This window comes from Panthera uncia, unplaced genomic scaffold, assembly GCF_023721935.1.
Source record: "Panthera uncia isolate 11264 unplaced genomic scaffold, Puncia_PCG_1.0 HiC_scaffold_1668, whole genome shotgun sequence".
Taxonomy (NCBI): domain Eukaryota; kingdom Metazoa; phylum Chordata; class Mammalia; order Carnivora; family Felidae; genus Panthera; species Panthera uncia.
This window is the reverse complement of record NW_026058325.1, coordinates 23,494-40,558: the sequence shown is the minus strand read 5'-3', so window position 1 is coordinate 40,558 and position 17,065 is coordinate 23,494. Positions and strand designations below refer to the sequence as shown.

The 17,065-nt window shown below is 38.1% G+C and overlaps 1 protein-coding gene across 1 annotated transcript in view; it reads left to right on the top strand.

The window, feature by feature from the left end:
* The first annotated feature begins 733 nt into the window (after window positions 1-733).
* LOC125917301 (DNA replication licensing factor MCM6) overlaps window positions 734-17,065 on the top strand; it is a 29,492-nt gene continuing 13,160 nt past the window's right edge. Inside the window, exons 1-8 of the mRNA XM_049623537.1 lie at window positions 734-1,071; window positions 4,184-4,349; window positions 4,632-4,777; window positions 5,686-5,836; window positions 9,195-9,336; window positions 13,530-13,671; window positions 15,037-15,144; window positions 16,185-16,340. Coding sequence (XP_049479494.1) covers window positions 799-1,071; window positions 4,184-4,349; window positions 4,632-4,777; window positions 5,686-5,836; window positions 9,195-9,336; window positions 13,530-13,671; window positions 15,037-15,144; window positions 16,185-16,340 — 1,284 coding nt within the window. The 5' untranslated portion in view covers window positions 734-798. The remainder of the gene's footprint in view (window positions 1,072-4,183; window positions 4,350-4,631; window positions 4,778-5,685; window positions 5,837-9,194; window positions 9,337-13,529; window positions 13,672-15,036; window positions 15,145-16,184; window positions 16,341-17,065) is intronic.

Sequence of the window (17,065 nt, the reverse complement as noted above, 5' to 3'; positions counted from 1 at the left end):
TCGTGACCTGGCTGAAGTCGGACGCTTAACCGACTGCGCCACCCAGGCGCCCCTTAACGTTTTTATTTATTTTTGAGACAGAGAGAGACAGAGCATGAACGGGGGAGGGGCAGAGAGAGAGGGAGACACAGAATCGGAAGCAGGCTCCAGGCTCTGAGCCATCAGCCCAGAGCCCGACGCGGGGCTTGAACTCACGGACCGCGAGATCATAACCTGAGCTGAAGTCGGATGTTTAACCGACTGAGCCACCCAGGCGCCCCCCTTTAGCAGTTATTTAAAGAATAAATACAGTGGAAGAAATTGAAGTGATATTTTGAAAACTTAAACTGCTGAAATTACTTGTAAAGTGGCCAAGTTATTTAATATAAAATGAGTTTGTGAGGTAAAGGAAGTGTTTCTGAACTGAGTTGCTGAGGTCTTTCGTATGATTACTATGAGACTAATACAGCTTATTTAGAAATAGTAGGTAAGCAAAAAATATATTTGCATATAAAATGGGATCATCTTGTTTTATAATTGTAATTTCATTTCTTTGGTGTCCTTTATTTACTTTTTCATATTTGTGTATTTTGCTGTGAATACATAAGCATTGTGTAATTTAGGAATAGGCACATTGACTAAATCATTCTTGGAGAAGAATCTGCAAAGAATTCCTTCTTTCCATTTATTTATTTGTTTATTTAGTGGTTTTTTTTTTTTTTTTTGGTTTTTTGTTTTTATCATAATTATCATTGAATACCCTGTCATTAAAATGGAAATATTTCTTAGGTTGAAAATGAATATTTACAATATTTACTAATGGTACATCTGTCTTTAAACAGAATTCGAGAACTTACCTCATCGAGAATTGGTTTGCTCACTCGCATCAGTGGGCAGGTGGTACGGACTCATCCAGTTCACCCAGAGCTTGTGAGTGGAACATTTTTGTGCTTGGACTGTCAGACAGTGATCAAGGATGTAGAACAGCAGTTCAAATACACACAGCCGAACATCTGCCGAAATCCAGTTTGTGCCAACAGAAGGAGATTCTTGCTGGATACAAATAAATCGAGATTTGTTGATTTTCAAAAGGTATTTTTTAACTTCTGTTTGTTTCAAATTCAGTCTATGCTAATAATTCACTTCTAGGCACATGGCAGTTGTTACAAGCTTATTTAGACAATGTTAAATTCAGTTTTTATGTAAGTGGAAGATCATTATATGTGACTACAGATTTAAACCCAAAACTCTAATGCTGATTTCAATTATCAATGTATAAATGTGTCTTAAACTTTAATAACTTGGATTGGAAGCTCCTTCAGACTATGACAGAATATTTTGTGAGAGAATAAATAGTAAACGATGATGATGATGATGATGATGATGATGAAGAACTAGTGTTAAAACTTTGAAGAAGTGGAAACTTGTTAGATACCCTCTCAAGTTGATGGTTAGGAGGGAGGGAGGCATGAATAAAAGGACAGGCGAAAATGGACATGTTTATTGATGGCAGTGAGGATTATCATGATTGAAATAGAGGAGCCAAATTGGAGATCATCTGGAGGATGATTTGGTGTGAGGCATGTAGGTATGCAGAGCCTTAAAATCTCAGGTTGGGAAGTTCAGACCTTTCTTGATAAAAAAGGGGAATATATGTGAACCTTTCTTTTTTAAAGGTAGATTAATGGGACATTGATGTATAGCATATAACAACAAACTAATAATGAGATAGTTGTAGTTACCTGGGCAAGAGTTGGATGGTAGCAATAAGAATGAGGTTGCAGGGGGCGCATGTCTCAGATCTGTACAGGACTTAGTAACTCTGTGATAGGCAAAGGAAAAGAAAAGGTGCAGCTGCTCAAGCACTCAAGCATGAGGGAATGAGTACCACACTAAAATAATTAATATTAACTTCAGTTTTTATCCCTTATTTAGTGTAGCATCAGTCTGTTACTTAGTTTATATGAAGCACATACTCCACCAACAACTTTGGGTAAGAGATGTTTTGTGTTTGAAAAAGAACATAGCCAAATATAAAGTATAAATCTAGATTAGGTCTTGGTTTGAAAAAACAAAAAACAGTTGTAATAAAGGACATTATTCACAATTGAGGAAATTTAAGGATGGTCTAGATAATAGACTTTATGGAGTTAAATATTATTTAATTTTCTTGGTATGGTAAAGATACTGTGGCTATATAGGATGTCTTTACTCTTAGGAGATGAATGCTAAAATAGGGGTGAAGTATTTTGATTTTTATGCATTTTTCAAATAATACGGTAAAAATATGTGTGTGTCTAAGTAATATTGACAGTAGTGTTGGGGTGCCTGGCTGGGTGGCCCAGTCAGTTGGGTGACTGACTCTTGATTTCAGCTCAGGTCATGATCTCAGGATTGTGAGATCGATCAAGCCCTGCGTCATGATCTGAGCTGAGTCTGGAGCCTGCTTGGAATTCCCTTTTTCTCTTCTCTCTCTGCCCCTCCTCCGTTTGAGCCTGCGTGCTCTCGCTCTCTCTCAAATAAACTTTAAAAAAAAAAAAGGTAGTGTTGAGGTGGAGTGTATAGAGTATGTGAATTTGTTTTTTTTAATTTTTTTAAATGTTTACTTTTGAAGGAGAGAGAGCATGAGCAGGGAAGGGGCAGAGAGAGGGGGAGAATCAGAATCAGAAGCAGGCTCCAGGCTGTGAGTTGTTAGCACAGAGCCCGATATGGGGCTCAAACCCACGAGCCATGAGATCACGCATGACCTGAACTGAAGTCAGTCGCTCAACTGACTGAGCCACCCAAGCGCCCTGAGTATGTGAAATTTTTCGTAATATTTCCCTGAAAGTTTGGAGGAAGATGGAACAGAGCAGATATCTAACTACACAGTCAGGACAAGGAGGGGCAAAAAATTTTTTAGAGTTTTTTTTTTTTTTTTTTTAATGTTTATTTTTGAGTGAGAGAGTGCATGTGCGCTCAAGTGGTGGAAGGGCAGAGAGAGAGGGAGACACCAAATTACAAGCAGGCTCCACACTCTGAGTTGTTTGTGCAGAGCCCATCATGGGGCTTGAACCCACAAACTGAAATCATGCATGACCTGAGCCAAAGGCTGACACTCAACCGACTGAGCCACCAAGGCACCTCAGAAAAATGTTTTTTTAATTTTTTTTATTGTTTTTTTTTTTTAACGTTTTATTTTTGAGACAGAGAGAGACAGAGCATGAATGGGGGAGGGTCAGAGAGAGAAGGAGACACAGAATCTGAAACAGGCTCCAGGCTCTGAGCTGTTAGCACAGAGCCCAACGCGGGGCTCGAACTCACGGACCACGAGATCATGCCCTGAGCCGAAGTCGGACGCTCAACCGACTGAGCCACCCAGGTGCCCCGGTTTATTTCTTGAGAGAGAGAGAGCAGAGGAGGGTCAGAGAAAGAGGGAGACAGAATCCCAAGCAGGCTCTGTGATCACTGCGCAGAGCCCAATGTGGGGCTCGAACTCACAAACCGTGAGATCATGACCTGAGCTGAAATCAAGAGTCGGATGCTTACCGACTGAGCCACCCAGGCACCCCCTGGAAAAATTTTTTTAATGAGAGTAAAAGTGAAGTTTTTATTTAATTTTTTATTATTTTAATTCCAGTATATTTAACATACAGTGTGATATTAGTTTGAGGTATACAATATAGTGATTGAGCAGTTCCACATATTACTCAGAGCTCATCATGATAAGTGTACTAAAAGTGAAGTTTTTAGGAACACCTGGGTGGCTCAGTTGGTTAAGTATCTGACTTCGGCTCAGGTCATGATCTCAAGGTTTGTGAGTTTGAGCCCCGCGTTAGGGGCAGAACCCGCCTGAAGCCTGCTTCAGATTGGAGTTGCAGGATAGAGTTGTTTTTTTTTTTTAATATAATTTATTGTCAAATTGGCTAACATACAGTGTGTAAAGTGTGCTCTTGGTTTTTGGGGTAGATTCCCGTGGTTCATCTACATACAACACCCAGTGTTCATCCCAACAAGTGCCTTCCTCAGTGCCCATCACCCATTTTCCTCTCTCCCCTGGGGTAGAGAATTTTTAAGATGAATTTTGGCAAATGTCAAAAGTCTGCAAACGGTGAGAGTTTGGAATACATCAATATTTGTCAATATTTGTGGCATTAATTTAGATTATATGACATTTGAAAGATAATCTCTTCTCATTCTTAGCCATTTATTTGTTTTGTTATAGGTTCGTATTCAAGAGACCCAAGCTGAGCTTCCTCGAGGGAGTATCCCCCGAAGTTTAGAAGTGATCTTGAGAGCTGAAGCTGTGGAGTCAGCTCAAGCTGGTGACAAGTGTGACTTTACAGGGACATTGATTGTTGTGCCTGATGTCTCTAAGCTTAGCATACCAGGTCAGTAATCTTTAGCTCATATTTAACAATTCTCATTACCTAAATTGCAGAACATTTAGCTTCTCGAATCTTTCTTTTCTTATTTTTGGCTACCAATCAGAGGGTGAGCAAGGAAGTATAAGAATAGAGACAAATTAATTTTGCTACAAAAAGCACTGCTCTGAAAAATTTCAAAGCCTAAATGAAATCTTTGGATTTATAGGTTTTGTTTTTTTAAGCAATTTTGATTCTCAGCACTTTTGGTATTTGAGCTGTAAAACAAACTATCATTCATTCTTTCAGGAGCACGCGCTGAAACTAATTCCCGTGTAAGTGGTGTTGATGGATATGAAACGGAAGGCATTCGAGGACTCCGGGCTCTTGGTGTTAGGGACCTTTCATACAGGCTGGTCTTTCTTGCCTGCTGTGTTGCACCCACCAACCCAAGGGTGAGTCTTACAGTGGCAAGATTGAGAAAGACCTCCCCTGGGGCTGCCACAGTATAGGCTTCTGAAACTACTGAATTATCTAGTCACTGTTAAAGGGGAGCAGGGTGGTTTGTTTTTTTAGTTTTATTTATTTATTAAATTTATTTCTCTTGAGAGAGAACACACACATGCATGCACACACATGAGCTGGGGAAGAGCAGAGAGAGAGAATCCCAAGCAGGCTCTGCATGGTCAGTGTGGAGCCCGACTCAGGGCTCAAACCCACGAACCGTGAGAACATGTCCTGTGCCAAAATCAAGAGTCAGACACTTAACCCACTGAGCCACCCAGGCACCCCATGATTCTTTAGTTTTAAAACCAGATTTTTTCATGTCTTTCTGATCTTGAGGAAGTCTTTTTGTTTTCATGTTTAAGAGCTCTGTGCTTTAAGAGCATTGATATGAATTACCTATGGGATAATTTTGTTTTAACTTGCTCTTTGTGTGGATTCCTGGTATTATAGTTCTGTAGAACTTGATTCTATGTCCTGAGTGGGAAAACAGTGAGAAAAAGTTTGGAAACTAGTACAGCATTGCAAGAGGGGTGAATATAATACTCTCTTACTTCATTTTCATCTTCATATCAGTGATTAACATTTTATTATGGCTTATCTTTTGAGCATTCCGATTCGTTTAGATAACAATACAAAACAGTGGTAGCTTTTTTGTTTTTAATTCATTGGACAAATGACAAACTCTTCAATATCTTGATTAACTTAGGCCTTAATAATATGGGGATTTTTTCTGCAAACCTTTATAGTCAACAGATCCTGAAGTTGACCTCCCAGGCTATTTTTTGTTTGTAGTGAAGCTCTTTCACTTTACTTTGACTGTTTCCATGCAAGTATTTTTCCTTTCTCCACCTCTCAGTTTGGAGGAAAAGAGCTCCGAGATGAGGAACAGACGGCTGAGAGCATTAAGAACCAAATGACAGTGAAGGAGTGGGAGAAAGTGTTTGAAATGAGTCAGGATAAAAATCTGTACCACAATCTCTGTACCAGCCTGTTCCCTACTATTCATGGTAAGAGTGCCTTCCATTTGTCACATAAACTTGAAATCAAGATGATGATTAAAAAGCAGCAATAACTACTGTATGTTTAACTCTACTGGAATTTAAATTTTTTTTTAAAACAGCAATAAGTGATTTCTTACAGCACATAAATCAGATCAAAAGGTTTTTTTGGTAGACTTACAAGGGATATTAAAAAGTCATCTACAAAAGGACAAATGATTCCACTTAAAATGAGGTGCCTAGAATAGGCAAGTTCATAGAGACACAAAGTAGAAAGAGGTTACCTGTTGGGGGAGGGGATTGGGGAGTTAGTGTTTCATGGATAAAGTTTCTGTTGGGGGTGATGACAAGTTCTAGAAATGGATAAGGGTGGTGGTTATAAAACATAGTGGGTGTACTTCATTCCACTGAATTACACACTTAAAAAATTATTGGAATGGTAAATTTTGTGTATGTATGTTTTAGCATGATTTTTAAAAAAGAATAAAAGGTCATTTAGGCTTCTTTTTCTGGCTTTAGGGCAGAAATGTACTTAAGTATATTCCAAAATACTAGATTAATATCCTTATTTTTGTTTGTTTAATTTTTGAGGAGATTTCATGATGTTTCTTGGTTACATGTACTATGTCTGTACCTTTGGTGGTCTCTTTGTGTTTTTTTGGCTCTTGGTTGCTAATTGCTCACCATCATTTAATTCCCTTTATATGTTGAAGGATATGACTAAATTAAAAACATTTTTGTTTTTAATGTTTATTTTTGAGAGACAGAGACACAGAGTCGAATAGGGGAGGGGCAGAGAGAGAGGGAGACAGAGAATCTGAAGTGGCTGTAGGCTCTGAGCTGCCAGCACAGAACCCGATGCAGAGGTTGAACTCATAAACCGTGAGATCATGACCGGAGCCAAAGTCGGCCGCTTAACTGACTGAGCCACCCAGGCATCCCAGGATATGACTAATTTTTAAGCTTCGTGCTTTACCCATGTTTTTTCCATCCTTTCATACTGAATTGGAGTTAGGGCAGGAACTGATAAAAGATTATGGGTATTTGTCTTAGGTATATATTTTTAACTATTTAAAAGTAACCTTTTTTTTTTTTTCTGTCTAAATATTTGGCCAATGAAATTGAACTGATACCCTCTATGTTAATAATCCTCTATGGATTTTAGAGTGTCCTCCCTTAATTGAGTAGGTGTCAAAATTTCTATTTAGCTCCACTCCCCTCCCCCCCAGAAGTTAATCTATTTTTGCATTACAAATTACCCCAAAAGTTAGTGGCTTCAAAAAAGAAACAGTATCTCATACAGTCTATGGGTCAGATAGGTGGTTCTGGTTGAGTGTTTCTGGCTCAGTCTTTCCTAAGGATACAGCTAAGACATCAGCTAGGGCTGTAGTCATCTGAAAACTTGACTGAAAGATCCACTTAGAAGGCCTTGGGGCGCCTGGGTGGCTCAGTCGGTTAAGCGTCCGACTTCAGCTCAGGTCACGATCTCCCGGTCCGTGAGTTCGAGCCCCGCATCAGGCTCTGGGCTGATGGCTCAGAGCCTGGAGCCTGCTTCCGATTCTGTGTCTCCCTCTCTCTCTGCTCCTCCCCCATTCATGCTCTGTCTCTCTCTGTCTCAAAAATAAATAAAACGTTAAAAAAAAAAAAAAAAGAAGGCCTTACCTGTTAGTGCTAGTTGTTAACTGGAAACTATAATTCCTTGCCACATGAATCTCTTCCACGGGGCTGTTTGTTCTCACCACGCGGCAGCTGGCTTCTTCCAGAGTGTGCATCGAGGGCAAAGCAGGGAGGAAGTAGGATGCTTCTCTGGGGGCGCCTGGACAGCTCAGTCAATTGAACTTCTGACTTTGGCTCAGGTCATGATCTTGTGGTTCATGAGTTCAAGCCCTGCTTCAGATTCTTTGTGTCCTTCTCTGCCTGTCTCTGTCTCTCTCTCAAAAATAAATAAACATTTAAAACAAAAAAATGCTTTTCGGGACCTAGTATCAGAAGTTGCACACCTTCACTTCACTATATGCTATTTTTTTAGAAACAAGTTATTAAGTCCAGCCACTCCTAAGGAAAGGAGAAGTAAGCTCCATTTTCAAATGAGAAGCATCAAAGAATTTGTGGACTATTTAAAAACCACAACACCTCCTAACACACTTGTTTCATAGATCATAAGTCAGAGTTTTATTTGTGGAATGGATTTTTTCTGCCTTTAAAGGGTGGTTTGTGTAAATGTGCCAGCACTTTGTTGATAGAATTCACAAAAAGTCATAATAATTAGCACACAAAAAATGGGTCTTTTAACCCATTTTTCTGAAGCACTTTTCTGAAGATCCAGGTTTTTTACTATACATTTTCTTCTTATATTGGAGTCATAAATGGCTTGTAGAAGTGGCCATAAATCACATTCAGCATCTTATCTCATCCATAGCAGTCCAGTTAGCATGTATTTATATTCAGCACTGTTCAGTGTTGGTGATACAAAAGAAGTAAATCATGGACCATTTCCTCAAACTCTTGATAGAATAGCAAGACCTGCCATTAGAAAGATCTAGCAAGTGCAGTGACCCAGCAATTGCACTACTAGGTATTGTATTCATCCAAGGGATACAGGTGTGCTGTTTCGAAGGGACACATGCACTCCCATGTTTATAGCAGCACTATCGACAATAGCCAAAGTATGGAAAGAGCCCAAATGTCCATCGATTGATGAATGGATAAAGAAGATGTAGTGTATATGTATATACAATGGAGTATTACTCGGCAATCAAAAAGAATGAAATCTTGCCATTTGCAACTATGTGGATGGAACTGGAGGGTATTATGCTAAGTGAAATTAGAGAAAGACAAAAATCATGATTTCATTCATATGAGGACTTGAAGAGACAAAACAGATGAACATAAGGGAAGGGAAGCAAAAATAATATAAAAACAGGGAGGGGGACAAAACAGAAGAGACTCTTAAATATGGAGAACAAACAGGGTTACTGGAGGGATATGGGAGGTGGGATGGGCTAAATAGGTAAGGGGCAAGATCTAGCAAGTGCAGTGTGCTGTGGTGGACATAGTTTATGGAGAGAGTTATTTGAGAAGTACTACATCAGGAAAGACTGTGTAGGAAGTAGGACTTGCAAACAAACAAGGGCTCTTGGGATGGTGGCGGGCATAAGCATCTGTGACATCTTTGGTACAGAGACATTGGACAGGGGTTAGGTGGCTTTGAATTCATAAAGAGAGAACCAAAGTTAGAAGCCATAATATTTTTAGTTCATCTTAGGCTTTACTTGAGCTCTTTTCTGCTCTTTCGGTTGGTAAACCTGTAATTTGTTATGAAATTGTTTAATCTCATGTTGAAAAATACCTTGTGTTTTTGTTTTAGGCAACGATGAAGTAAAACGGGGTGTCCTCCTGATGCTCTTTGGTGGTGTTCCAAAGACAACAGGGGAAGGAACCTCCCTTCGAGGGGACATAAATGTTTGCATTGTTGGTGACCCAAGTACAGCTAAGAGCCAGTTTCTCAAGTAAGTGTTTGCCTATTTAGAATAGGGAAAAATTGCCTGTAATTTTAATTCTATTTAGAATTCTTTTAATTCTAAGTCTTTAGATACATGAATGTGTATTTTCACGGTTATAAATCACAGCATATGTATTTTTAATTTACTGTAAATATTTTTCCATGTTTCTTTATTTTCACAGTTGTCTTTTGTTGGTGTACTGCAACTTAGAAAATTATTTTCCTAGTTTGCTTCATTTAACAATTATGGATATTAATACCATGAACATCATGATTTATATAAATTTTTTATTTTGTTTGTTTCCTTTGCGAAAATCCCTAGACATAGGATTGTCGAGACTAAGAATACAAACATCTTTAAGGTTCTTAAATAGGACACGCTTTCCAATAGCAGTGCAACAAGGATAGACACGTTATGCTAACCGTATCAGCATGTGTACTGCTTTAGCAATTTTTGCTTATTTTTAGAAGCTATAGCAAATACTTGCTTACTTTCAAACTTTTAAGAAACTTAGAGGTCAAAATAATACCAAACCAGTTTTGAAACACCTGGTGTGTTCTTGGTGCTGTATATATGTATATGCATTCTCTCATCCTGGCAGCACCCAGACAGGCATGTGATATTATCCTCTTTTTCAGGGAGGCAAACAGAAGTTCTCTGAAACTTAATAAATCACCCAACTTCTCATAGCTAACAAGTGACTTCTGAGCCATAAGTATTGGAACTTGGATGTATGTGACTGCAAAGCATGTGCTCTTCATACTGTATCAAGCTGCTTTTCCTTTATTTATTTCAGTAATTTGTTCTAGAACATAGACCATTTTTAGTTTGGGATTTTATAACTAAGTATTTTCTTCATGTGTATCAAGGACTAGGCTCTAGATTTGAAAATAATAGTCTTATCTTAAAAGGGATTCTTTTCATTTCCTCTGCTCCCATCTCCTCTCCACCACCATAAAAAGATGTGCTACAATGTTGCTGTTGGTAACAGAATTGTATTATACTTGATTATCTTAGACAGAAATAGCCTTTATATCTAGTGGGTTTTTAGTATCTTTATTGCAATATAATTTCCATATCATAAAATTTGCCCTTTTAAAGTGTACAATTCAGTGGTTTTAGTATATTCACAGAGTTGTATGACCATTACTAGACTAAGTTTACAACATTTTCATTACCCAAAAAGAAATCTTGTATCCACTAGCAGTCAGTCTTCATTCTCCTCCCTAGGCATAGGCAATCACTAATCTGCTTTAGTGTCTCTATCTGGACATTTCCTGTAAATGGAATCATATACTGTGTGATTCATTGTGACTGGCTGCTTCTGCCTAGCATAATGTTTTCAAGGTTTAGCCATGTTGGAGCATGCCAATACTTAATTTCCTTTTATTGCCTAATGTTCTATCATATTTATGTACCACATTTAATTATCTGTTTATCAGTTAATGGGCATTTGGATTGTTTCTACTTTGGCTTTTATAAGCCAGTGCTGCTATATGTAAGTTTTCGCCTTTTTTTATTGCAAAATACGCATCACATTGGCCATTCTTAAACATTTTTACTTGTACATTTCAGTGGCATTAAGTCATTCAAGTTGTGCAGTCATTACTACCATCCATCTGTAGAACTCTTTCATCTCCCAAACTGAAAATCTGTTTGCATTGAACAGTAATTCCACATTTACCCCCTGTCCCAGCCCCTAGCAACCCACCATTTTTTTTTTAAGTTTGTTTATTTATTGAGAGAGAGAGAGGGCATGTGCACGTGTGTGCATGCAAGTGGGGGAGGGGCAGAGAAAAAGGGAGAGCGAGAATCCCAAACAGGCTCCTCGATGTCAGCACAAAGCCTGATGTGGGACTCAAACCCACGAACCATGAGATCATGACCTGAGCTAAAATTGAGTCAGACACTCAACCAGCTGAGCCACCCAGACACCCCATCATTCTACTTTCTGTCTCTAAATTTGATTATTCTAGGTCCCTCATATACATGGAATCATACAGTATGTGTCCTTTTGTGACTGGTTTATTTCACTGAGCATAATATTCAGGGGTCACCCATGTTGTAGAATGTCTTAGAATTTCCTTCCTTTTTAAGACTGAATAATTATTGATGTATTTATCACCTTTTGTTGTTTCCACCTTTGGGCTATTGTGAATAATGCTGCTATGAACATTGATGTGCAACTAACTGTTCAAGTCCCTGCTTGTAATTCTTGGGGATAATTTTAGTTCTTAAAATTTAGGTCCTTGATCCATTTTGAGTTAGTTTTTGTACATAGTGTGAGACAGGGGTTCAACTTTATTCTTTTGCATGTGGATATCCAGGTATTTGAACGCCAAGACTATTCTTATCCTTATTGAAATGTTTTGGGACCCTTGTTGAAAATCAGTTGACTATAAATATGAGGGTTTATTTCTAGACTCACAATTATATTTCATAATCTCTATGTCTCTCTTTAGGCCAATACCACACTATCTTGACTACTGTAGTTTTGTAGTAAGTCCTAAAATCAGAAAGTGTGGGGTGCCTGGGTGGCTCAGTCAGTTAAGTGTCCAACTTCACCTCAGGGCGTGATCTCACAGGTTTGTGAGTTCTGTGCTGTCAGCACAAAGTCTGTTTCAGATCCTCTGTTCCGCCCCCCCCCCAACCCCTTCTTTGCCCCTCCCCTGCTCACATGCATTCTCTCTCTCTCTCAAAAATAAAAGTAAAAATAAACATTAAAAAAATAAAATCAGGAAGTATGAGGGCTGCCTGGCTGTCTCAGTCATTTGAGTTTCCAACTCTTGATTTTGACTCAGGTCATGATCTCAGAGTCATGGTATCGAGCCCCACTTTGGAGCTCCATGCTCAATGAAGAACCTGCTTGGGATTCTCCCTCTCTCCCTCTGCCCCTCTCCCTTGCTCACATGCACATGTTCTCTCTCTCTGTCTCTGTCTCTGTCTCTCTCTCTCTCTCTCAAAAATAAATAATAAAAATCAGGAAGTGTGAGTCCTCCAACTAATTGTTCTTTTTCAGATTGTTTTGGCTATTCTGGGTGCCTTGAGTTTTAGGATCAAGAATTTTAGGATCAGCTTTGTGAGTTTCTACAAAGAAGCTAGTTGTGACATTAATAGAGATTGCATTAAACTGTAGATCAATTTGAGGTAAATTATCTTTTTAACAATATTAAGTCTTCTCATCCGTAAACATCGGATGTCTTTCCATTTATTTAGGTTTTAATATTTTTGAACAGTGTTTTTTAGTTTTCATGGTATAAGCTTGTGCTTCTCTTGTTAAGTTTGTTCATAAGTATTTTATTCTTTTTGATGCTATCATAAATGGAAAACTATTTTCTTATTTTCATTTTTGGGTTGTTCACTATAAGTGTATAGAAATACAATAGACTGTTGATCTCTTATCTTTCAGCCTTGCAAGAACTCATTCTGTTTTAGTAGATTCCCTAGGATTTTGTATCTACAAGCTCATGTTATCTGCAAATAGTGATAGTTGTTCTTCCTTTTAAATCTAGGTGCCCTTTTTTCTTTCCCAGTTGCCCTGGCTAGACCTTTCAGTATAATGTTGAATAGATATGGCAAGAGTGAACATCTGTGTCTTGTTCTAGATTTTAGAGAGAAAGCATTCACCTTTGACCAAGTATGATGTTAGCTGTGGGTTTTCAGAGATACCCTTTTTAAGTTGTGGGAAATTCTCTTCTATTTCTAGTTTGTTGAGTTTTTAAAATGAAAGGGTATTAGATTTTGTCACATGCTTTTTCTGCTTCTGTCAAGATAGTTCTTTATTCTGTTGATATGGCATGTTACTGATTTTAGGTATTAAACCAGCCTTGCATTTTTGGAATAAGTCTCACATCTAGTTTTGTCTTTTTTTGTTTCTTAAGTGCAGAGCCTTCGAATAGATCATTGTTGCCTAAATGTTTACTGTTTATTATTAAAGGCTTCCTTTAAAATGGTGTTTTTGTCATGTATGAACTTCATTTTCCAATTTGATAGGAATGGATTTAAATTGATTAAAAAGGCCAAAGGAGATAAGGCGTTCTGTTTAGTCTGTGATATATGTCTTTATGAATTGTTTATGCTAATGCCTTTCTCAAATGTTAAGAAATAATAAATTCTTGATTGACATAAACCCTGTCAGCTGACATTTCTAGAAAGGATGCTTTGTAGTATGTATTAATGAATATGATAACCTTGAACAGGCATGTGGAGGAGTTCAGCCCCAGAGCTGTCTACACCAGTGGCAAAGCATCCAGTGCTGCTGGCTTAACAGCAGCTGTTGTGAGAGATGAAGAATCTCATGAATTTGTCATTGAAGCTGGAGCTTTGATGCTGGCTGATAATGTAAGGACATTTTATACTTTTGGATATAAAGAAATCAGAATAGCCCCTACCCTATCATTAAATGCCTGTAAGTTTCTATTAAGAAAATAGCCTTTAAAAAAGCTATTTTTAGGGTGCCTGGGTGGCTCAGTCGGTTGAGGGTCCAACTCTTGATTTCAGCTCAGATCATTATCTCACAGTTTGTGGGATCAAGCCCTGCATTGGACTCTGGGCTGACATTGTGGAACCTGCTTGGGATTCTCTTCTCCCTTTCTCTCTCTCTGCCCCTCCCTTCACATGCATGGGCTCTCTCAAAATAAACTTTTAAAAAGCCATTTTTAGTAAATCAGTTTTATTAATCTAGAATTTCATTGATCTTTTCCTCATTAATCACTTTCTGAGCTTCTCTAGAATGTAGTGCCTGCCCTGAGCATGTGTGTTTGCTGTGATTAGTAATTCCCAGCATTTTTTCCTTTCCAGACAGTGACACCTCTATGAGTATGTTTGTTGCCTTTTACATGTATTTGACATAGATCTGTTAGATCTATGAAGGCATATAAGGTGTAGATACACATTTGTAATTGCAACTTTACCCTTCATTTCCTCAGCCTAAAATCAATGCTGAGGGGACCCAGAATATTTGACCTAGAGGTTTACACAAGATTTTGGTGTTGAATAAAAATGCAATAAGTAACTGTAGGGTTTTTTTTGTTGTTGTTTTTTTAAGTTTATTTTTTGAGAGAGAGAGAAAAAAAACACGAGTTGAGGAGGGGCAGAGAGGGAGAAAGAGAATCCTAATAGTGTGGAGGCCAGTGTGGGGCTCGAGCTTAAAAAAACGGGAGATCATGACCTACGCCAAAATCAAGACTTGGACACTCAACCAACTGAGCTTCCCAGGCACCCCAGTAACTATGTTTTTAATCTTGCTCATAGTTTAAAATGGGTCAAAGTATATGATTCCTTCTAACTCTGTAATCTGTTGAACTATCCTACTCTAGCAGAGGAAATTAAGATTGCTTATTTACTGGGGCACCTGGGTGACTCATTCAGTTTGAGTGTCCAACTCTTGACTTCGGGTCAGGTCATGATCCCAGGGTCAGGGGATTGAGCCCCTCTTCAGACTCTGTGCTGAGCATGGAGCCTGCTTAAGATTCTCTCTCTCTCCCTCTGCTCCTCTCCCTGCTCATGTGTATTCTCTCTCTTTCAAATAAAAAGTTTAAAAAATTTGTTTAAAAAAAGTTGCTTAATTACCTATCTTAGAGTTGTTTAGAGAATGGAAAGGTTTCTGGTAACAAACTTAAATTTATACTTGCCATTTCAAGTATATCTTGCCATTTCAAGACATCTCAAAGGCAGTTTCTTATGCTAGATTTGTTTGGTTACAAGGGTGTATGTTGTATTGATGAATTTGATAAGATGGATGTGCGGGATCAAGTTGCTATTCACGAAGCTATGGAACAGCAGACCATCTCCATCACTAAAGCAGGAGTGAAGGTATGTGTGTCCACCTCTGTTCTGCTGCATCATGCCTTAGCCTTAAATATTAGTGTAGTTCTAGAGATGTTCACTAGAATAAAATGCATTATTCAACATGAAATGCTGATTGTTGAAATGGGACACATAGCCCTGAGGATTATTAATCCAAATTATAGGCGCTTTTTTAGGGTACTTTGAACATGTTTTACTATCACAGAAAGTAGAGGAAGTACTGATGAAATTTTTAGCATTTTACTCCTCAAATTTTCCACAAAGCTTCTATTTTCTTTGACAGTGCATGCTTCCAGTTGTAACAAAAATAATCAAACTCAATAGATTATCTAAAAGAAAATAATAAGCATAATATTGTAACCAACATTAGAGAGAAACTAAACTTTGTAAATAAAAGTAATGCATCCAAGTAGGTAAGGAAAATTAAAGCGCTACAATAAAATATAAATTAAAAGACGAAATCTTCCCCTGCAACTCCTATCACCAGTAAATATTCAGAGTATATATTGAAGTTAAGCTCTTTCAGGAATTTTTCATACATAAATAAGCATAATACATACAGTTTACTTCCTTGCTCATTTAACTTCATAATTTTATTTTGGCAATCTTTCTATGCCAGCATATATTAGATCCATTTTAGTGTTTTTATTACCACATGGTTTTCAAATCTTTGTTCCTCATTTTGGCTCATTAGCCTTCTATAGAGTGACATTTGGTCATTTTCAGCCTTTGATTACAAGCCATATTGTAGTAAATATCCTTGAACACACATCTTCCTGTACCTAACTGCAAGATAAATTCCTAACAAGAAATTACTGGCTTTAAAGTGTGTGTATGTCATACCACCACCTTATGTGGGAGTGCCTGTTTGCTGTACATTATCAGACTTTAATTTTGATGATTCAGTAGGTAAAAAATGATGTCTTACTTAAAGTATTTTGGTTTGCGTTCAGTTTATTATGAGTAAGATTGAGCATTTGTCCTATGTTTATTAGCCATTCCAAATGTCTTTTTAAACCTGTGACAATGATTTCTTTTGTGGTCAGGCTACTCTGAATGCCAGGACATCCATTTTGGCAGCAGCGAACCCAATCAGTGGACACTATGACAGATCAAAATCGTTGAAACAAAATATAAACTTGTCAGCTCCCATCATGTCCCGATTTGATCTCTTCTTTATACTTGTGGATGAATGTAATGAGGTAACCGTGTGAAGTATCACTGTGGGCTTCCTTTTTATTTCCAGTTTGAGTAATTGAAGGAGACTAGGCTGCAGCATGTACTTCTGAACAGCTGGTGCATTTATTTGCACTGACTTTCATTTCTTTCAGAATGCTACAGGGTTGGGCAAAAGGTTTATTGAGCAAATCAAAATAAAGTCATTTGAATTGTTAGTTCCACTTAATTATGTTGAGGAATATGGAGTTTTGTTGTTTTCGTTACTATTTTTTTTAATTATCAAGAAATAAAAAAAACTTGACAGCTAACTCCCAGCCACACTCTTTAAGATTTTTATTAGAATTTTTTGCTGGGGGCCCTGGGTGGCTCAATTGGTTAAGCGTCTAACTTGATTTTGGCTCAGGTCATGATCTCATGATTCTGAGTTCAAGCCCCACATCAGGCTCTGTGCTGAGCTTGGAGCCTGCTTGGGATTCTCTCTCCCTCTCTCTCTCTAACCCAATCCTCCCCCTTCCCTGTCTTTACCCTCACTCATAGCTGGGAGTGTCTGATTTTCTTTTTTTTTTTTTTTTTTAATTTAATTTTTTTTTTTAATTTACATCCAAGTTAGTTAGCATATAGTGCAACAATGATTTCAAGAGTAGATTCCTTAGTGCCCCTTACCCTTTAGCCCATTCCCCCTCCCACAACCCCTCCAGTAACCCTCAGTTTGTTCTCCATATTTATGAGTCTCTTCTGTTTGGTCCCC